This window comes from Eptesicus fuscus, chromosome 6 (assembly GCF_027574615.1).
Source record: "Eptesicus fuscus isolate TK198812 chromosome 6, DD_ASM_mEF_20220401, whole genome shotgun sequence".
Lineage (NCBI taxonomy): Eukaryota > Metazoa > Chordata > Mammalia > Chiroptera > Vespertilionidae > Eptesicus > Eptesicus fuscus.
Genome location: NC_072478.1, coordinates 28922923 through 28945600, shown reverse-complemented (window position 1 = coordinate 28945600; position 22678 = coordinate 28922923). Strand labels below are relative to the sequence as shown.

General features: G+C 43.8%; 1 protein-coding gene and 1 pseudogene across 1 annotated transcript; both read left to right on the top strand.

Moving 5' to 3' along the window:
- Positions 1-5584: 5584 nt before the first annotated feature.
- On the top strand, positions 5585-5757 carry LOC114234873 (small nucleolar RNA SNORA51; annotated as a pseudogene).
- A 963-nt stretch (positions 5758-6720) lies between these two features.
- Positions 6721-21757, top strand: LOC103294410 (zinc finger protein 555-like). The gene is made up of 4 exons (XM_028159265.2): positions 6721-6883; positions 18540-18666; positions 19076-19256; positions 19882-21757. Exons 1-4 carry the CDS (start codon positions 6881-6883, stop codon positions 21446-21448), a joined length of 1878 nt encoding a protein of 625 aa, XP_028015066.2. The 5' UTR covers positions 6721-6880; the 3' UTR covers positions 21449-21757.
- The last annotated feature ends 921 nt before the right edge of the window (positions 21758-22678 follow it).

Below are 22678 nucleotides of genomic sequence, written 5' to 3'. Positions count from 1 at the left end.
TAGCAATATTAAAATCATTTTATATACATTCAATCAATAACAATTAGGTGATATAAGGACAAGATTTGAGTGGCATCAATTTGTGAGCATACAGGCCTTGCTGACATCTTGGATGGCTGTCTACCTCGTCTAATTTGATCCTCACAGAATTCCTGGAGTAGGTAGATAGGAGACTCGGTAGAATCCTATTTTCTTTTCATTAGCAAGATGCAAATAGTGATATTAAAATATTTCTTCTAATTAATTTCCTTTCAATGTGCATGAATCTGTGCACCAGGACACTAGTAGATAATAAGAGAGCAACCAACCTCAAATAGGGCCTTTCTGAGAATCTGAATTTAAGTTGAGATGTGAATCATTGGAGCAATCAAGATGAGGAATTTAATCAGAGGAGAGCTTAAGTTTAGCTCTGTTTTCACATGTGGTTTTATGATCATTAAAAAAAAATTGCAGTTTTGTTCTGATTTCTTTGACTAAAAAGTATTTTGAGAGAGGATATATATTTTAAATTTCTGGGTATTTAAATCTCCTTTCTCTCTCTTTAAAAATAAATTCTTTTTCTTGTCTTATTGTACTTGCTCACTCCTTGAGTACTATGTTGAATGGGAGTGTTGAGAACAGATCTCCTTGCTTTGTTCCTGACCTTAGGGAAAAGCATGCAGTCTTTCATCATAGAGTGTGATGTTAATTGTAAGATTCTCATAGAGGCCCTTCATCCTTATTTTTTAAATTAAATTTCTGCTTTTATTATGCTGTAGTCTTAGAATATGTCTACTGTTTTGAATCTTTGAAATTTATTGAGGTTAATTTTATAGATATTGAGAAGCAGCTATATTCTCTGCTTTTCTGATTAAGAATCTGGATTGTCTGTTAAATAAATCGTATTTAACAACCAGAGGCCCAGTGCATGAATTCGTGCATGAGTGGGGTCCCTCGGCCTGGCCGGCGATCGAGGCTGGCTGGCTGGGGAGGGACCACGGGAGGTTGGCTGGCTAGGGAGGGACTGTGGGAGGGCTCCAGGGCATGTCCAGCCAGTCTCACCCAGTCCCAATTGGCCAGACCCCAGCAGCAAGCTAACCTACTGGTCAGAGCATCTGCCCCCTGGTGGTCAGTGTGCATCATAGCGACTGGTTGAGAGGCCCGGTGCACGACATTTGTGCATTTGTGCACTGAGGGGGGGGGGGATCCCTCAGCCCGGCCTGCGCCATCTCTCAGTCCAGGACCCCTTGGGTGATGTCTGCCTGCCAGCTTAGGCCCACTCCCCAGCAAAATGTCCCTGGCAGGCAGACATCTCCCAAGGGGTCCTTAGCGCTGCTGTGGAGGCGAGAGAGGCTCCTGCCAGTGCCGCTGCGCTTGCCAGCCATGTGACCGGTTTCTGGCTGAGCAGCACTCCCCCTGTGGGAGCGCACTCACCCCCAGGGGGCAGCTCCTGTGTTGAGTCATTCTGCTGTTCAGTCGATTTGTATATTAGCCTTTCATTATATAGGATGGCTCTCAAATTTTATGTCAGGTGGTTCAGATTTAATACGTGAGAGTTAGAGCCCAGTCATATGTATTTTGAACATGCACACCATGTTATTTCACTGATGCTCATTCTCTTTCGATTACATTTGAGATACACTGATTGTCTTTGGATTGCTGATTCAAAGATAATTAGCTCAAGAGAATTAACTTATAGTTTTCTATTGTTATTGTGCTTAATTTCCTTCAGTATCTTCTGTTATTTTTCTGCTTCATTTTTGTTGTTTTTTTAACTTTTGTTTTATGTTTTATTTGTGATAAATAATTCATTACAGGTCTTCATTGTGAATTGTATCCTTTATCATTTTGAAGTGATCTCTTTGTCTGCTTTAATTAATAGCACCACCTCTGCCTTTTAAACAAAATTAATCTATTTTTGGTAATATTTTTCACCTCCTTTGAATTTCAACTCTTTAAATCCCCTGTATCTCTCTTCTTAACATACAGATGGATTTTGTTTTAGGATCCTTTTATTTCAATGTAATAAATGTTGTTGTCTTTAATTCTGCTAACATATTTTATGTCATTTTTCTTATTTTTGAAGTTTCGTTTCTCTATTTTTTTTACTGTATTATCTGTATTGGAGGAATGTATTTTTTTCTGATAATTTGAAAAGTGTATTGTCTGCTTTAATTTCTTTAGGCATTTTATTTTATTACATTAAACATTACAGTAAATTTTTAACATTATCCAGATTTTGAAGGATAAGAAAGTCAAATTATGGAGTATGTATAGGATAATAGCATATTTATAAAATTTGAATATAGAAACAGTAATGTTATATATAGTTTATGGATCCATGTGTATGGCATGGCAGTAATAAACATCACGTTTGGGAATATGGAGGTGTATGCAGGACATTTCAACTCTATCATGGTTTTTGTTTATTTGTTTGTTAATCCTTGCCTGAGTATATTTTTTCCATTGATTTTTAGACAGTGTGGAAGAGAGGGGTGTAGAAAGAGAGGGAGAGAGAGAGAGAGAGGAACATCAATGTGAGAGAGACACATCCATTGATTGCCTTCCACATGTGCCCCAACTGGGTCCGGGGACCAAACCTGCAACCCAGGTACATGCCCTTGACTGGAAATCAAACCCAAGACCCTTCACTCTAACCACTGAGCATTAGGGTTATAATGTTTTGTTCCTTCAAGAAATCTGACAGAGTATGGTGAACTGATAGGATTTCATGCAGCTTAGCAGTAGATACTTGAATATTTAAAATGTTGTTCCCTTCATATTTTGTATGATTGAAAAGTTTCATAGTAGTTTTAAAAGTGTCCCCCTCCCTTCTCGCTGTCTTGTAGTTATTGTTAATACTAGTGACCCGGTGCACAAAATTTGTGCACTCGGGGTGGGGGGCATACCTCAACCTGGCCTGTGTCCTGTCACAGTGCAGGAGCCCCAGGATCCATTACCCCAAAGAGGTAGGCCCCACCCACCCATCTGGGGCTCCTCAATGGATTTCCCCAAAGAGGTAGGCTGGAGCCAGGGGAGGCCTGCAGACCCCGGGCAGGGCCGCGGTGGAGGCCTGCGGACCTCCGCATGTCTGTGGACCCACGGCTGGGGCTGTGGCGGAGAGGCTGCTCTGCCGCGGCTCTGCCCCCGTGCCGGGCCTGCGGCGGAGGGGCATCTGCACACACCTATGGACCCGTGGCCGGGGCCGCCCCCGTCCCCGACGCTGTAAGTCCCCGCCCACCCGTGCTTGCTGAGCACGCAGCCTGCTGATCGGTCGTTACTGTGATGGCATCCTGACCAATTTGCATATTACCCTATTATTAGTATAGATACCGTATTTTCCGGCGTATAAGACGACTGGGTGTCTAGAAGATTTTCCTGGGCCAAAACTGGTTTGGCTCAGTGGATAGAGCATCGGCCTGCGGACTGAAAGGTCCCAGGTTCGATTCCGGTCAAGGGCATGTACCTTGGTTGCGGGCACATCCCCAGTAGGGGGTGTGCAGGAGGCAGCTGGTCGATGATTCTCTCTCATCGATGTTTCTAACTCTCTATCCCTCTCTATCCCTCTCTGTAAAAAAATCAATAAAATATATTAAAAAAAATATTTTCCTGGGTTAAAATGTTGTCTTATACGCCGGAAAATACGGTATGCCTTTGTGAGGAATGCCAAAATCAACTCTCCTGAGGTTTTGCAAATGGATTCTTATGGTTTGGGATAAAATTTCAGAATATCATCTTATCCAAAAAGTACTATATTAAAAAAAGAGAGAAAGAAAAAAGGAAAAATATACACACAAAGTGCTATGTTTCAGACACAAGGACACAAAGGTGTTCTCTGAAAAAAGTCAGATCACTCCCAGATGTGTTGTACTAGGAGCAGAGTCGCATTGAAAGAACATATGGAACGTTCACAGTTGTAGAATGAAAGATGAGATTGGGAATAGGAGTTATCTGTGCCATGTATTAAGTTACAGTTTCTCTGCTTGAGACCCACGGTATGAGTTACTCATTATCACTGTAACAGATTACCACACATTTAGTGCCTTAAAACAACCCATTTATTCACATAACAGTGGAGGTGAGAGCCTAAAATCGAGGTGTGGGTAGGGCTATGTTATTTCTGGAGGCTCCGGGGGAGAATCGTTTCGTCTTTCCCAGCTTTTAGACACACCACATCCCTGATTCTGACCTTCCTCTTTGAGGTCCCTTGTGATGATACTGGGTCCCCCAGGGATTCTAGGGTCACTCCCCATCTCAGGATTCTTAACCCAATCCCATCTGCAAGGTCCCTTTTGCCATGGGAGGTGACATAGGATGTGCACAGCTTTAGGGGGCTGTTATTCTGCTGGCCACACTTACCCTTTCATACTTTGCTTTGTGACGTGGGGTGGAAATGCCACAGAACACGTTTCTGTGTTGCCAACAGCTTCCCATTGGGCTCTGCTAATGGGAGGCTTTGGAGGGAGGGCGGAAGGCTGGGGGAGAGAAGGGATTTGTTTTGTCCTGGCCCTCTCACTCCTTGCGTGTTTGAACATGGCTTTGTTTTTTCTGTGCATGAGTAACATGCTAGTGTGGTCCAAATACCTTTAATCACATTTTTTACCCCTCAGATTGCTATAGTTGTTATTCTCTTCTCTTGCTTTTTATCAGTAACTCAGAGACCAGCCTCATTTTCCACCTTAATAAATGAAATGACATGTTTATTAAGAGTGATGCACCAGCTGAAACCGGTTTGGCTCAGTGGATAGAGCGTCGGCCTGCGGACTCAAGGGTCCCAGGTTTGATTCCGGTCAAGGGCATGTACCTTGGTTGCGGGCACATCCCCAGTGGGGGGTGTGCAGGAGGCAGCTGATCGATGTTTCTCTCTCGTCGATGTTTCTAACTCTCTATCCCTCTCTCTTCCTCTCTGTAAAAAATCAATAAAATATATTTAAAAAATAAAAAATAAAAAATAAAAAGAGTGATGCACCTAGGAGAGATCTCTGGACATGTTATGACAAACAGACAGGAGTGCTGGAGGTCCATGCCAGGACCCGATCTGAAGGCCGACTTCTAAATTCCATGCTGATTTGTTAAAACTTGATAATCATTAGTGATACATATTAAACAAAAATCATATAACCATATTTTATTTTGAATAGTTTATAAATCCAATGAATATTTTTAACTCAAAGCTTTAAAAATTTTTTTTAATTTTAAAAAATTGATTTTAGAGAGAGAGGGAGTGAGAGAGAAAGAGAAACATTGATTTGTTGTTCTACTTATTTATGCATTCATTGGTTGCTCTTATATGTGCCCTGGCCGGGGATAGAATCCTCAACCGGTATCAGGACAACGCAATGCTGCAACCAACTGAGCTACCCAGCCAGGGCAACTCAAAGCTTTTTTTATGGGTTAGTCCTCTGAATATTAATTTTTATAAAGTAATAGCAAACCTTTCTGGAAACCATAAAAAAAGAATTTTTTTAAATTGTAAGTAAAATGACAAGTGATATCAGAATTGGGGTGACCACTTAATCTCAAGGGAGAGAATATTTTCTAACATGAGCAGGCATATTAAATGCATTAGCCTCCATCTATTGGGTGTATTAAGAGTTTTCAGGTCGGCCTCCTGGTGCTTACCACAGGCTGTATTCTTTTTTTTTTTTTTTTTTTTTCATTTACAGGCTGTATTCTTACAGTGACTGTACAGAAATAGGGGGCAGAGTAAACCCACCCCATATACACCTCAGCTCAGGCCCTCTGCCCTTGGTCTGTATTGTGAATGGGGAGACATTGAGTAAAAAGAAAAAAGTGTTTTCAGGTCTATCTCAAAGTTATATAAGCTTTTTTGTTGTTTTATACCAGTTAAAATAGGAATTCAATTGCCTTAGGGGTAGCATAGCCTTTTTAAAAAGAGAAACTTTTTAAAATTTGTGGTAAAATACACATAATATAGTTCAACATCTCAACCATTTTTAAGCGTACAGTTTAGTGATATGAAGTACATTCATACTGTTGTGCAGTACCAGAGCTCTTTCATTTTCAAAATTCTCTTGGAATACACTGAAAACCTGATCTGACAGAAATTTCCTTGCAGCGTAAATGCACACTGAGAATTCTAACATCTCCTCTATGGCTGTGCTGAGAGGAGCCCTGTGTGCAGGCTCGGGCCGCAGGGTCCCACTTCCCACTTTGGGGGCCAAGGAACCGGGGCCTCGGGTTGCTGACCTCAAGCCCCATTATGAGGGCAGAGGGCGGGGTCTCCCGGTGTCAAAGGTCACAAGTCAAAACCTAGCGAGGCCCTGCTGTGCACTCGGAGACGTCACTATTGTCTCTGTTTTTAAACAAAGCGCACCGATCAACGGTGCTCCGCCCTGGGCTGACCCCAGATCATGAGACCCTCCTGTTCTGTCCCAGCTCCGCACCGAGAACGCTCCAAGAAGAAACTGAATTAGAACGTCCCGGTCCAGGGGGAGGACTCAGACCCGGCGGCAGAGTCACAGGGAAAGGATGCTACTCTGAGCCCACGTCCTGGGCTGAGGCCAGCCAAGAGTGTCCCGACGGCCTGTCACTCAGACGTAGGGGGCGGGGCCTGAGAGAACTGTCCAATCAGAGCTATTAGGGCGGTGCATAGGGAACAATCAGGAGGCAGGGGCGGATCCCGGAGAACTGTCCAATCAGAGGTTCCAGGGCGGGTCTCGAGTACTGTCTCGTCAGAGGCCCACGGGTGTGGGCGTGCCAGAACACCGTCCACTGAGACGCAGGATCCCGAACAAGGTCCAATCAGAGGTCCCGTGGAAGGAAGAGGGCGTGGACGTCGCTCTCAGCAGATTGCGGCGTTGGTGCGCACCTGCCCCGCGCAGCCCCAGGTAGCTCACACCTGCGTGGGCCCAGGAGGGGACGCCTTGAGAGCCCGGAGATGGTGAGTACGTAGGGCCGGGCCGAGCCTCGGAGGGGCTGGAAGCGGCCGCGGGCCGGATCTCCCCGCACGCCCCGGGTCCCGACCCGAGTCTCCTCCTTCGGCTCGGGGTGGAGCCCTGGAGTCCTGTCCGGCCCCTGCGCTGGGTCCCGGGTCTCAGAATCTGGGCTTCGGGCGACTCAGACGCACTTTGCTGCATCCACCCCGGAGGGCGGGGAATATCATCCCTGGTCGGCTCCTCTCAGCGGACAGCCAACGGGATGGGCGGGGAGTCTGGGGAGACCTGGGTGTGGGCCCCAAATTAGGACGGATCTACTGACCCCGACCCCAGTTATTAAAACTTGGAGGACGGACAGGACTCTGGTATCTAGGAGAAAGATGGAAATGATTCGGGCCCCTGAAGGGAGAGAAACTAACCCCGAAGACTGGGGAAGCTCACCCAGTGCGGTGTAGCAGTCACCTGCAAAGCCACCTGTACTTGGGACTCACTGTGTCCTTTGTTCAGGGAGCACAGGCGGGAGGGGTCTCCCACGTGATAGGATGGCTCACTGAAAGCTTGAGTTTGAAGTCATCTATGTTTATGTTCCAGTTCAGCACTGCCCCTACCTGGGCTTGTCCCCTTGAAAAGATGTACGTATTCACTTATTGGAGCCTCAGTTTTCCCGCAAAATATAAAATACTTCTAATTAATAGAGCAGGGAAGTTAATATTTCCTAAGAGATGAATTTCATGGGGGGCGGGGGGGGGGAGAGTGTCTTTCTTTTCATTTGTTAAACCTTCTTCTGTTCCTTTGAGTGATGTAAGAAAAGGAATTCCAGGGCTTAGCCTGGAGAGTCCTACTGGGGAAATGACTGTCAGAGAAACAGAAAACCCCTTCTGTTAGGGTCTCCGAAAGGAACGCCCGAGGCCAAAATGGGTAAAGAATTTTAAATTTGTTATTACATCTGCTAGCAGGAGGGCTGAGACCTAAAGGGCATCAGCGGGGCCGAGTTGGGGGAGCAGGATATTATGTCACTTGTAAGGGTCAGTCAGAGTAACGGGGGGGGGGACCAGGTACAGGTGGGGGCCGCGTGGAGGCGGTCCACTGGGGACTGGGTGAGGTGGTTCACTGGAAGGCGAAGGCCGCCAATCATGAGACCTAGAATGGGAATAACAGGACAGTCGTGGGGAGGGGCAGGAGCCCCAAGCAGAGCATAATGGAGTGCAAGAGCGTGCCCAACACCTTCCAATATGGCAGCGGGCAGCGGGGAAATGAATACTTTTCCACACGGTGTGGTAGGTGAGTTGGTGAACTATAGAGATTCACCAAAATATCAGCTCTTTTCCTGGGCCGGGTGGAGAACTTGTGACAGCAGGTGCACGGTTGTTTACTGTTATCGGTAATACACTTTGCTTTCACCTACAGTGAATTGATACTGTCTGTGGAAGAGATGGGAGTAAAGCATCCCTGTTATTTAGATAACTTTTTGTCACTGTCTCATGTATTAGTTTTCAATTTCTGCCACTGTTCTGTGGCTGCCCTGCTGTGAGTTAATAGACAAGGGCCCGCTTCCGGTTGTTCCTTTCCATGGAGTTAGTTGTCCGTTCCTCTTCTAATTCCATCATGTCAGCATTACTGTGGCTTTAAAATCCTCGCTTTGTGATAGGCAGGCCCCTGCCTTGTTCTTCAGGACATTTTGGCTCTTTTTGTTCTTCCTGTTAGGTTTATAAAATTAGTATTTTTCAAGTCCTAAAAAGAAATCTGGCTTGGGGACTTAATGGAATTTTTTGAATAGGCCTTTTTTCAGAGGGTTATTTTGCTAACACTGAGTTCTCCACTTTAAAAACATGTGCGATCTTTTCATTTTACTTTGTTATTTTTCTTAATGTTTATAAATTTTTCCATTTGGTTATTTTGATAGCCTTCTTTAGACTTGTTTAGTACTAATTAAATTTTTTTAATATTGAATTTTTATTCTTGTTAAAAATCGTATTCTGTGATTACTTTTTTGTTCTGTTGGTGTCCTACACGTACAATTGATAGAGGTAGGCATAAAGACAAGGTGTTTTTCTCTTTTAGTTCTTGTACATTTGTTTTCTTCTGGGTCTGGATTGAGTTCCTCGTATGCTGACCAGGAAGGAGGTCCTGAGCATACTTGTTTGTCCCTAATTGTCTGGAGAAAACAACATCATACCATTTATATTTCTTTGTTTTGTATTTTTTTTTAAATATTCTTTTATCAGTTTTCCTTTATCAGGTTATGTACATTACCATCTATTTCCCAATGGTAAGATGTATGAATGTTGAATATTTTTTTAAATATGTTTTATTGATTTTTTACAGAGAGGAAGGGAGAGGGATAGAGGGTTAGAAACATCGATGATAGAGAAACACCGATCAGCTGCCTCTTGCACACCCCCTACTGGGGATGTGCCCGCAACCAAGGTACATGCCCTTGACCGGAATCGAACCCGGGACCTTTCAGTCCGCAGGCCGACGCTCTATCCACTGAGCCAAATCGGTTTCGGCGAATGTTGAATATTATAAAATAGTTTTCAGCAGTTCCTAACATGATTACAGGCAAATCATATGAATTGATTTTAGAGTTTTCTATCGTATAAGATAATATCAGTGTAGGAAAATGTATATGACATATGTACAGTTGACAGATATTAAAAAATAATAATCTGTGAAATGAAATCCAGCCCTAAATGTAGAACAAGCTTTCACACCAGGTACCCCACTTGAAATGAACCCCAATGGCAGGTTCTCTCACTCTGATGTGTGTAACCAATATGTTGGCATGAAGATACATATATATATATATATATGTGTGTGTGTGTATATGTAATACATATATGTAATATACGTATATATTTTTAAACAATTTAGGTACCACTCTGCAGTGTTATTTCAAAGGGTTATTTTACTGTTCTTTACCTTTCAGCCGGTCATTCATATTTATATTGATACTGATATATACACACATACACAAATGAACATGTGAAGATCTATATCTTCCTCCTGACCCCCTCACTAGGCCACATTTTCCTTGGTGCTTATATTTGATTTGCTCATTTGTTGTTTTCCTCTGAAAGAATTTAAGATCCACATGATTCAGAATTTTTTGGTCAGTGCTGTAGCCCAAGTGCCTGCAAGTACTAAGACCTAGGTCACTGTAACCTAAATCAACTTTACTAAGTGAAAGAGCCAGAGGTCAGATCTTCAAACAAAGCAGCGGATCGATACAGGGCTTCACCAGGGAAGGACCATGAGGATGTAAGCATGGAGCAGGATGCTTCTGCTGGCTCAAAGTGCCGGGAAATCTAGCTTCTCTCCTTACCACACTGGGAACAAAACAGCTGTAAGGTGCGTGTGAAAGACATGCACGTGGTAGGCGTTTGTGTGATGTTATGCATGGACTGTTCTGCGTTTCCTCTATTATGAACCAGTTTTAATAATGTCTGCTTTACAGAGTTATTACAAGGCTCTAGGACAGTGATGGGCAGCCTTTTGAGCTTGGTGTGTCAAACTTCGCCAAAAAACTGAGCATAACTCGGGTAGTGTGTCACTTTGAGGAAAAAACTAACTCCAAGACTCTAGTCACAAATGTTTCATCCTCAGGAGCAGCAAATGTTTCATCCTCGGCATGCGGCCGCATGTCATCAGAAATGGCTACGCGTGTCAGTGCTGACACGCGTGTCATAGGTTCGCCATCACTGCTCTAGGAGCTAATGTATGTGTATAAAAACTCTTTGCAACGTTTTTTGCATGTAATGAATGCTCCGTGGCACTTTTTAAAAGTGAATGTTGTAGAGTGTTAAAGTATTCGACGGTTTCAAGTAGGGTGTGTTGGGAGTTCCTGTTTTAGTCAGCTGGCCGCTATAACAAAAATACCACAGACTAGGGTTTTATAAACAGCAAACATTTATTTGTCGCCGTTCTGGAGGCTGGGAAGTCCAAGATCAAGGTGCTGACAGTTTTGGTGTGTGTTGAAGGCCGGCTTCCTGGTTTATAGATACTGTCTCTTCACTGTGTCCTCAAAGCAGGAAGGGTCCAGGAAGCTCTCTTGGGTCTCTGTTACAAGGGCACTGATTCCATTCGTGAGGACTAGGAGGACTCCCAGGACTCAGCCTGTAGTCTTGCTCATGGCCATGATTTATGGCAATGCCAGAGTAAAGCACAGGCAGCCCAGAAGAAAGGTGCCCAAGGCCCAGGACTAAGGAGAACAGGTCCAGGGTCCCCTCTAGTGACATCACAAAGCAGCCAGGGGTGACAGCACATTTGAAAAGCCAACCAGGACAGTTACCGAGAGACTCAGTAACAGGGTTTTTACTGGGGGATAGTCGTGTAGTCAGCTTCTTCCTGGCCCGAACAAGAATTCAGACTCGTCAAAGGAGAGCAGGTCTTTGGCAGAAGTCTGATTGTTTGTATAAAAAGGCAGAGGGAGCTGCTTGTATCAGGGTGCTGGGAACTCTCCCTACATCCAAGTTCTCACATGCCCGCCCAGGCCCAACCTCGCAAGCAGGACTTCTGAGGACTTTCTCAGGCCAGCTCGGCTAACACTTCAGCACAGTCTGTTCCCTTGGCCCTTGAACAAGGCATCTTTAAAAAAAAAAAAAACCCACACATTTTTATTGATTTTTAGAGAGAGAGGAAAGGAGAGGGAGACATAGAAACATCAATGAGGGAGAAACATCAATGGGCTGCCTCCTGCACGCCCCTACTGGGGATCGAGCAGGCAACCTGGGCATGTGCCCTGACTGGGAATTGAATGAACGGTGACTGCTTGGTGGATGGGTTGACACTCAACTCCTGAGGCACACCAGCCCGGCTGCACAAGATACCTTTATAGCAAAATTATTAGTAGGATCCTCTACAGTAGGGTGAGAACCACCTGCAGTATTGGTTTTCGTTATGCCCTTTAGGAGCCAGTTCAAGTAAATCCCATTAACCGTAAAGGTCTTAGAAAGCTGGGCGTGGGGTGGCGGTGGTCTTCCTCAAACATCTGTATTCTGTTGTTTTTTTTTGTTTGTTTGTTTTTTTATATATATTTTTATTGATTTTTTACAGAGAGGAAGGGAGAGGGATAGAGAGTTAGAAACATCAATGAGAGAGAAACATTGATCAGCTGCCTCCTGCGATGTGCCCGCAACCAAGTTATATGCCCTTGGCCAGAATCGAACCCGGGACCCTTCAGTCCGCAGGCCGACGCTCTATCCACTGAGCTAAACCGGTCAGGGCTGTATTCTGTTGTTTTTGACCTGGCTTCAGGTGTCCGTTCCCGCACCGCACAACTCTGGCCAGTAAGCTGAAGCTGACCTGAGCGCCTTATCCACAGCTAAGACAGTGTCCTGATGGGACACACACCCCAGAAGTACAGTCCCAGAGGGCACACTTGCTCCCCTGGAAACTCAGAGTTCACAGTAGTCAGGGCACCCCAGCAGGACGTGCTATTGAACTGGTGACCTCTTGGTGCATGGGTTGATGCTCAGGCAGCCAGCCGGGTCAGCAGGCCCCACTGTATGCTCAGAGTTCTCGGTGCAGACCCAATAATTCAGTCTAGTCCTTGTTTCAGAGGGACTGCTGAGGTGGTCCGTTTCGGACAGTTTTGTTTAGCCACGGCACCCGTTCGTCCACCTCACAGTGCAGAGGGCATCTGAAGGTGATCTGCCAGTGTGGACGCTAACAGTTGTGACAGGAGCAGCTTGGTCTCAGATGATCCTGTTGTAGAACAAAGCCTTTGCCATAGACAACGGTAAGGGATCCCACCAGGCCCACTTGCATCCATGAGGTTTTCACAGTTTAGGGCCTCACAGAGAGCTGTTCGAAATCTCCCACGTTCCAGAGTCGAAGTCCTGTTCGTGGAGCTTCTACCTGCTTTCAGGCCAGCGCAGTGTGTACGGAGGCCGAAACAGCCCGTCCTGGACGCTGTTGGGTTTTAGCTCACAGTCAGGTCCAGGAAGTGTAAATGCAAGTGTTGTGAATTCAGAATGCCATCAAACACCAGGACCTTTTCTTCTCAGTAGGAAGGCTGAGACACTGCAGGGGCAGACAGCTGTAGCCCAAGTGCAAGTAGAAATGAGACGGTCTTAAGCCCTTTTTGTTTTGTCTGTCTTAGAGTCCAAATTGACTGCTGGACAATTGTCAGCCTCTACAGGTCATCAGAAATAGGTTTTTATGCCTTGACCTGTTTGGCTCAGTGGATAGAGCGTCGGCCTGTGGACCGAAGGGTCCCAGGTTCGATTCTGGTCAAGGGCATGTACCTTGGTTGCAGGCACATCCCCAGTAGGAGGTGTGCAGGAGGCAGCTGATTGATGTTTCTCTCTCATTGATGTTTCTAACTCTCTATCCCTCTCCCTTCCTCTCTGTAAAAACATCAATAAAATATATATTTTTAAAAAGAAATAGGTTTTTATAAGAATTCTTTAGCAAACTGGAAACTTTTACTTAATACATTACGCACCAGTAGTTTTATTGCTAGCTGATATTAGCTTGTAAGAACATGTAATAAATAACTTCAAAATGCAATGGGTATTTAATTTTAAGGCATGCCTTTAACATTTATGTAAAACACTGTGTAATATGAAAGCACGAGAATGCTCGTGATCCGCCCGCCATGTGTTAAAATTCCAAAAGTCTACCTCCCATTTAGTGATTGCCTATCTTTTCATTTTCATTCTTTCTTTTTTGAACGTAGGTAAAAATCACAGTAAAAAGTCATCAGTTATGGAGACCTAATCTCGTTTCTAATACTTAAAGTTTACATTCCAACCCATGCACAGTGGCAAAAAGCAGGGAAGTTGTGTCTCACTGATACCTTTTTCTTTGTACAGATTGGGGTGATCCCACTAGCACTGGTGAAGTCATATGGATATACCATTTGCACCAGTTTTTATCATATGTGCAAGTGCAGGAATCACTCATTTTAAGTAAAAAATCTCCTCCCCCTTTATTCTCATTGCAGATTCACTGACACCCCTATTAGTTTCCTAGGGCTGCCATAGGAAGCACCCACAGTGTGGGGGCCTTAAAATTTGTTCTCTCACAATTCTGGGGGCTCAAGTCCAACGTCAAGTTGTTGATAGTGTCACACCCCCTCAGAACCCTTGTTCTGGGAACATTCCTTGTCTGTCACAGCTTCTGGCATTCCCGGTTTGCGGCAGTTCCAGTCTCTGGTTCCTCTTCACGTGGCCATTTCCCCTGTGCTTCTCTGTCCTCTTATGTCATTTTCCTCTCTAAGGACATTGGATTTGGGCCCATTGTAATGACCTTATTGTAACGTGGTTATACTTACAAAGCCCTTATTTCTAAGGAAATAAGGGCTTTGTAAGTATAACCACGTTAAATAAGGGCTTTGTAAGTATAACCACGTTAGGTACCAGGGATTAGTATTTCAACGTATCTTTTTTGGGGGAACATAGTTCAATCCATAATAAAGCCCTAGTTATAAACTCAGCATTTGCAGGGATAAAATTACAGCTGTCAGGGAAGGTCCTGGCCAGAATGCATAGGTGGGTCAGGAGGCTACAGCGGCCCCAGCTGGCTGAGTCTCCTACCCCCTTCCCCTTGCTTTATCTAAAGTTTGCTCCAACTCTGGGAACTGATTTAACTTTTTTTCTCTCTTGATATAATGCAAACTTTTAGCACTTTTGCCCATCCAGAGGTCACCTTTGGGAACTCAGGGTTTTTGGTTTTTTTCCTTGCTAAAGGAGAGAACAAAACTCAAAGGCCTCACCAAGACTATCTTTTTAAAAAATATATATTTTATTGATTTATTACAGTGAGGAAGAGAGAGGGATAGAGAGTTAGAAACATCGACCAGCTGCCTCCTGCACACCCCCCACTGGAGATGTGCCCGCAACCAAGGTACATGCCCTTGACCGGAATCGAACCTGGGACCCTTTCAGTCCGCAGGCCGACGCTCTATCCACTGAGCCAAACCAGTCTCGGCTATCTTTTTTTTTTTTTCACATAGCCAGCAGGGCCAGAAGCAGCCTACCTATCCAGTGAGCCAGCCCTGCTGGAGTCAGATCTCTCATGTTTACCTCTGTCAACTTTATCTCCCATCAGACAGCAACTCAGCCGTTCTTTCAGACCATGGACAGCTCCAAAGCCACGCTGGCACCAGAGTACCATCCCCCCTCTTCATCCTTCCTCCCCAGACAGTGCTTTTGCCATATTTCAGTGTGTTGGGGTTTTCTAGCAAATCTACTTGTGTGTCTCAAACACAACCCCCAGGCCCTGTTAGTAGGAGTCTCCCAACTCAGCCTATAGTTGCACTCATGACTATGATTTGTGACCACAAAAGGACATGGACAAGTCAGCAAAGGGAAAAGGTGCATGGCGGGGGGCGCTGGAGGAAACCAGGGGGTGGTTAAGAGTCCTTCCCCAGGAGTCACATGGAGTGCACCCGGCAGCAGTGAGTTGTGACAACATGTGAAATGTTGTCTACCAGGGAGGCGCACAGAGACCCAGTGCCTGGGAGTTTTACTGCAGCTGATGATAGGAGCTTCGTCTGCTAGCGTGTCTCCAAGCTCAGACTCCTGGAAGGAAAGCAGGTGTTCAGCATCAGTGCTGTTGTCTGCGCAGTCAGTGTAGACAGTGTGAGGGATGTCAGTTCGGGTGGTATGAAACCTCCGAGTCTGAGGTCCCAGACACCAGCCAAGGCCAGCTGTGCCTCAGTAGTTTCTAAGGATAAAAAGCTCAGGCCTGAGCTGTCAACCTCTTCTTCTGCACAGTGTGCAAGGGAATCGATTAGAGGAAACACTACTGATAACTGGTGTTCTAACAGCAGTTCAGCTGACTCTGGGACCTCCTGTCATTCCCTGTACCAACAACAGGGATAGTCCGACTATGCTGTTACTCTGTGGAATAGGTAAGTACTGGCAGCAGAATTGACTGAGTATTTTCTCTGTCTCCTGCTCATGGGTGGCAGTGGGTTAATATCCTTTTTTTAAAATAACAAGCCCGGCGTGGCTCAGTAGTTGAGCATTTACTTAGGCACCAACCCGGTCAAGGCATAAGCCCGGGTTGTGAGCTTGATCCCCAGTGTGGGACGTGCAGGAGGCAGCCAATCAATGATACTCTCTCATCGTTGATATTTCTCTCTCTCTCTCCCTTCCTCCCTGAAATCAATAAAAATGTTGTAAAAAATAGATAAATAAGTAAAAAACAAGGGTTTAAAGAAAGTGCAGCACTGGCCAGCATGGCTCAGTGGTTAGAGTGTTGGTCTGCTCACTGGAGGGTTGTGGGTTCGATTGCCAGTCAAGGGCACATACCTGGGTTGCATGTTTGATCCCCACCCCTGGTTGGGGCATCAGTGTTTCTCTCTCTCTCCCTCCCCCCTTCCCTTCATCTCTCTAAAAATCAGTGGGGAAAAAATATCCTCACTCCTCAGGTGAGGATTATAAAATAAAAAAAATAAAATAAAATAAAGGAAGCGTGCAGCTCAGTGGTTCATGAGCTTAGGGGTTGGCCTGACATACTCTGGGGCTCAGAGGGGAGGGATATGAAAATGAGAGACATTGGAAGTGCAGCCTCTAAATTGTGCAGGGAATCAGCTTTCTCCTGGAATTTGAGATGAGGAAGTGTTTCCTTTGTAGGAAGGCACTGGCGAATCTTTTATCTGCTTTTTAATCAAAGGCGGATTTACCATTGGATGTTTTTTACTTCTGTTAACTCCTTGGCAAAAAGGGACTCTTAACCTTGCCCTCAAGGTCAGCAAGAGTACTCTTATGAGAAATCCAAAACACTAATTCAAAATGATATATGCACTCCTATGTTCATTGCAGCATGGTTTGCAGTAGCCAAGATATGGAAGCAATCTAAGTGTCCATTGACAGATGAATGGGTAAAGACATGGTACATAGATACAATGGAATATTGTTTAGCCATAAAAAGAATGAAAACTTACCATTTGTGGCCATATGGATGGACCTAGAGGGTATTATGCTAAGTGAAATAGTCAGAGAAAGACAAAATACTATATGATCTCACTTACATGTGGAATCTAAAAAACAAAATAAGCAAACAGACTCACAGATACAAAGAACAAACTGACCGTTGCCAAGTGGGAAGGGGGTTGGGTGAAAAGGGGAAGAGATTAAGAAGTACAAAATGACAATGGGGGGATAAGGACACATTTGTAATACCTTAATAAATAAAGTACAAATTGGGCCCTGGCTGGTGTGGGGACCTTCTGGCCCATGGGCCATTTAAGGTCCAAGAAATCATTTGGTCTGGCCCTGCCAAGGCATTGGGGGTGAGTTAATTAAATGTTGGACCAAATATAGCAGGCTAATTTTTAAGTTGATAGTTTTATATGGCCTACAAGTGATGTTATAAATATCCAAATGGCTGGTGGCAGAAAAAAGGTTCCCCACTCCTGAGTTAGAGTGTTGGCCCACACACTGAAGGGTCTCGGGTTCTGTTCCAAGTCAAGGGCACGTACCTGGGTTGCAGGTTCAATCCCCAGCCCTAGTTGGGGTGTGTACAGGAGGCAACTGATCGACATGTCTCTTATCAATATTTCTCTCTCTCTTTCTCTCTCTTCCTCTCCCTCCCCCTTCTTCTCTCAGTTCCACTAAAAAAAAAAAATAAAAAAAAATCAATGGAAAAATATCCTTGGGTGAGGATTAACAAAAACAAATTTTTTTTAAAAAAAGTACAAATTGGTAGTTACAAAATAGTCATGGGAATGTAAAGTATAGCGTAGGGAATCTATATATATAAAAGCCTAAGTGACCGGCCGACTGGCCAACCAGCCAACCGGTCGATAGCTATGACATGCAATGACCACCAGGGGGAAGACGCTCAACGCAGGAGCTGCCGAGCAACAGCAACTTTGCAGAGTGCTCTCTCACACTTGGGAACCCCTTGGGGGATGTTGGACTGGCGGTTTTGGCCCGATCCCCACAGGCCAGGCTGAGGAACCCCACCTGCCAGAGGGACCCCGCTCACTCCACAGATGACCTTCAAGCCTCGGTGCTGCCCCAGGTGCAGCTGGCCAGGGAGGGACTGCGAGAGGTTGGCTCCAGGGCATGTCTGGCCTGTCTCGCCCAGTCCTGCCCCGCCGGCCACCTTCTAATCAATGTGCACGAATCCATGCACCGGGCCTCTAGTTTAGTCAATAATATTGTAATATAACTATGTATGCTGTCAGGTGGGTACTTATCAGGGTGATCACTTGGTAAGTTATATAAATGTCTAATCACTATGCTGTACACCTGAAACTAATATAGTATTGTATGTCAACTGTAATTAAAAAATAAATTTATTTTTTTTTTAAATGTAAGCCCTCATCCAGGTTTTACTTTGGGCTTCACATAGTACTGAGTGATGTGGTACGCAGTAGGGAAGGAGCTGAAGTTGTTTGTGTCACATGCGATTGGTGGTTCATAAAGTGTGAATATTTGTTTAATTTGCATAGAATTTCTTCAATTTCCCTAATGTGGTCTGAACCCTTTGGTTAGAGAATAAGTCTTGATGTGAACACAGTAAAAATGTAGAGGTAGGTTTATTGTGTTAGTGGCACTTTAAATCTCTGAGAACTTGAGTGTGGACATGGAGTATGAGGTTCTGATGATGAGTCATAGACTAGATGTTAGGTGAATTGAGCCCAGTTGCTCAGGACTGTGAGTCTCACTCATCCTCCTGCACATAAATTGGATGTTTCAGGACTCGGTGGTCTTTGAGGATGTGGCTTTGGACTTCTCCCAGGAGGAGTGGGCTTTGCTGGATGCTGCTCAGAGGGAGCTCTACAGAGATGTGATGCTGGAAACCTTTAGAAACCTGGCCTCCGTGGGTAAGAATGACAGTGTTCCTTCCCTTAGTCACTTAGGAAACATGCATTTTTTTTAAATATCAAGACTGTTCCCAGATTTGGAATGTGGAAAGGGAATACATTAATAATTAAGAAAGACACTGTCATAACTGTCATAGAGCTAGAATCTAATAGCTCCTCCATGAAAATGAGAATCTGTGTATTAGACTGAGTTTGTCTTTTCATGTAAGAAAAGTGTTATCAGTGGATATAGGTTTCATGGGTTATTAAGCCGCCCAGTAAAGTTTGTTTTTGTAACTTTGTGAGAATTTTACTGTTTATTAAATTGCTTGCCATTTTGACCTCTTGTACTTGTTACTGATGAAGTCCTGACACAGCTAACCTCCTCAGTGTCACATTTGGCTAACATTTGTTCCCTTTCCGTTTTCAGATGATGAGACTCAATTTAGGTCCAATGGGTCAGTTTCTCAGCAGGATATTTATGTGAATAAAATGTCCAAGGAAGATAAAATAGCGAAGTTCACCAGAAATTCTTGGGTCTCCATCTTAGGAAAAATTTGGGAAGAACTTAGCATTGAAGATCAGCACACAAACCAGTGGAGAGATCTGAGGTGAGTTGCATTCCTGGAGGAATCTTAGTATGTCTTGAAATTTAAAAAGCAAACAAACTAACAACCCACATAAGCCTAGATCAAATTTGTTTATTCAGATTTTCACACACAAAAGAAACACCTTTATTAAATATGACTTAGATGTTGCGTGTTAGAAACAGTTGAAAAGAATTAGGAGAAAAGCCCATGTTTAGGAAACACTGTTTTCATAATGGCTGTGGGCAATCCATTCTGTTCATTCCACTTTAAAACAAATTACTTAGGGTAGAAAACAACATATTTACTGAAATTCTAACATTAATAAATATTAATAAGTTATTATTTATTTTTGTGTTTTGTTAATCCTCATCTGAGGATATTTCTTCCATTGATTTTTAGAATGAGTGGAAGGGAATGGGTGGGGGGGAGGGGTGGAGAACATTGATCGGTCACCTCCCACACGTGCCCTGACTGGGACTGGGAATCGAGTCTTTGAGCCTGCAACTGAGGTCTGTGTCCTTGACTGGAATTGAACTTGATATCCTTCAGTCTGTGGGCCAATGCTCTAACCATTGAGCAAAGCCCACTAGGGCAAGAAATCATTATTAGTCAAACTATTGATAACACGTTTCTCATTTTTTAACAGAAATTATGTGGTGGAGAGAATCTGTGAAAGTAATGATCAATGTGTGGAAGGCTTCAGTCAGACTTCAAATCTTAATCTGTACCAGAAAACCTTTACTGATGTAAAACAGAATGAATGCAGTGCATATGCAAAAGTCTTCATGCATCATTCATCTCTACAGAGTCACATTGCCATTCACACTAGACACAAACCGTATCAATGTCAGGAATGTGGGAAGGCCTACAGTTGTTCTTCAGACCTAAGAGTGCATGTGAGAACCCACAAAGGAGAGAGGCCCTATGCATGTAAGTTATGTGGAAAAACCTTTCCTCGTACTTCTTCCCTCAACCGGCATATAAGGATTCATACTGCGGAGAAAACCTATGAATGTCAGCAATGTGGGAAAGCCTTCATTGATTTTTCAAGTCTTACTAGTCATTTGAGATCCCACACTGGAGAGAAGCCCTATAAATGTAAGGAATGTGGGAAAGCCTTCAGTTATTCCTCAACTTTCCGAAGACACATGATAACACACACTGGAGAGAAGCCCTATAAATGTAAGGAATGTGGGGAAGTTTTCAGGTATTCCTCAACTTTTCGAAGACACATGATATCACACACTGGGGAGACACCACATAAATGTAAGGAATGTGGAGAAGCGTTCAGTTACTTCTCAGCTTTTCGAAGACACATGATATCACACACTGGAGAGAAACCCTATGAATGTAAACAGTGTGGGAAAACCTTCATTTATCTCCAATCCTTTAGAAGACATGAAAGGATTCACACTGGAGAGAAACCCTATGAATGCCAACAGTGTGGGAAAACCTTTATTTACCTCCAGTCATTCCGAAGGCATGAAAGAACTCACGGTGGAGAGAAACCCTATGAATGTAACCAATGTGGAAAAGCATTTAGCCATCCCTCGTCCTTTCAAGGACATATTAGAGTGCACACTGGAGAGAAGCCTTATGAATGCACTCTATGTGGAAAAAGTTTCAACTGGCCCGTATCCTTACGAAAACATATGAGAACACACACTAAAGAGAAGCCCTATGAATGTAAACAATGTGGAAAACCCTTCAATTTGCCTGCTTGCTTTCGAGAACATGTGAGAATGCATCCTGGAGACAAACCGTATGAATGCAAACTATGTGGGAAAGCTTTCTATTGCCACATATCCTTACAAAAACATATGAAAAGGCACACTGCTGAAAAACTCTATAAATGCAAGCAATGTGGGAAAGCTTTCAGTTGGCCTGAACTTTTGCAACAGCATGTGAGAAAACACTCTGCAGAGAAACCTTATGAGTGTAAGGAATGTGGGAAAGTCTTCAAATGGCCATCATCATTACCAATACATATGAGAATGCATACTGGAGAGAAACCTTATGAATGTAAGCAATGTGGGAAAGCCTTCAGTTGTTCCTCATCCTTAAGAAGACATACGAGAACACACATTACAGAAAAACACTGCATATATAATGTGGGAAGTCCTCCTGCAAGTGAATTCATGCACAGTGCTTCAGAAAATTCACACCAGGAGGGAAATCTTATGAAAGCTGTAAACATGGTATTGCCTTTATGAGTATCTCATTATTAAAATGGACCCATAGGTAGTATATTTCCAGTTCTTTTGCAAGTAAACATTTAGGTGAAAAATAACTCTCCAAGTACTCTTAGCTATAGTACATAAAATTTGCATGTAGTGTTTTTTCTTACATTTCAGTAAACAAAACTTTTATCTTTAGTTTGTGGACTTTAAATGGTCCTCTAAGGGGTTATTGGAACAATTACACTTCGTTATTTGTTGGGTGTTTTTTACTGACTTAATGTGGCAGATATGGATATCAACCATCATATATTTTCTACCTTTCTTATTGAGAGTCTTTATTTCTTTTTGGCCAGAGGAGTCTTCCACTTTTCTTGTAAGTAGTTTTTATAATTATGAAATTATATGAATTGTTGTTTTCAGCTTTTGCCCGTCCCTGTTGTTCTTGCTTGTGATTGGGAATTGGACAGTAGGCATTTACTTAAGAAACGCTTGTGATATCACCATGAGAGAGAGAGTTTGAGATTGTTCTGTTGGATTGTGCTATGTCAACGTGGCCCATGGGAACTGCAGGTCCCAGAATCCTTTATGATTCCGTGTTCTAATTCACCAGTAGCCGAACTTGGCATCAGATTTGGAAGGCAGAAGTGAAGAAGCCATTACTTTTTGGAGCCACTTTAAAGTGTGATAGAAAGATATATAGGGACTTCTAGATCCCAGCTTTCAGCCCCTCTCCCTGGTTTCTTTGCCCGACTGATAAAGAGTATCATCAAAAGAAACGCAAGTGCTTGACTTCCACTCTTCTCAGAGGTACAGCCTTCCGCAGACATCTCCATGAGCTCGCTCAGTATCAAGGATCCAGACACTTGTGTAGTCAGGTACTCACGACCTGTATTTTCCCAGAAACCTGTAAGAACCAGGTTAGTTAGTTCAGACCACTAATCCAAACTCATGATAAGTGACTCTAATACTATGATTAGTTCAGACCACTAATCCAAACTCATGGTAAGTGACTCTAATACTATGATTCATCCTCTTTCTAGATGGTAACATAGTTCATAAAGTCTACTTTGTATAGCAAACACTGTTCTTAATACTTTCAGTGGTTCTCTGATCCTGCCTCCACCACAAAAACTAGAGTGTTGCAGCAAAATGAAACACGGGGCTTTGTTGATCTATTGAATTTTTAAGTGTGCTGACCCAGCTCTTTGTGAAAACAAACACCTTCCTCATCTAGTAGCTTTGGGGAGGTTTCTGTTACACAGA

Bases quoted from the DNA above. Each gene is read 5' to 3' on its own strand.
- LOC103294410 (XM_028159265.2), top strand. The intron at 18,667-19,075 runs GTAAGAATGACA...TTCCGTTTTCAG, and splicing joins TAGAAACCTGGCCTCCGTGG to ATGATGAGACTCAATTTAGG. The intron at 19,257-19,881 runs GTGAGTTGCATT...ATTTTTTAACAG, and splicing joins AACCAGTGGAGAGATCTGAG to AAATTATGTGGTGGAGAGAA.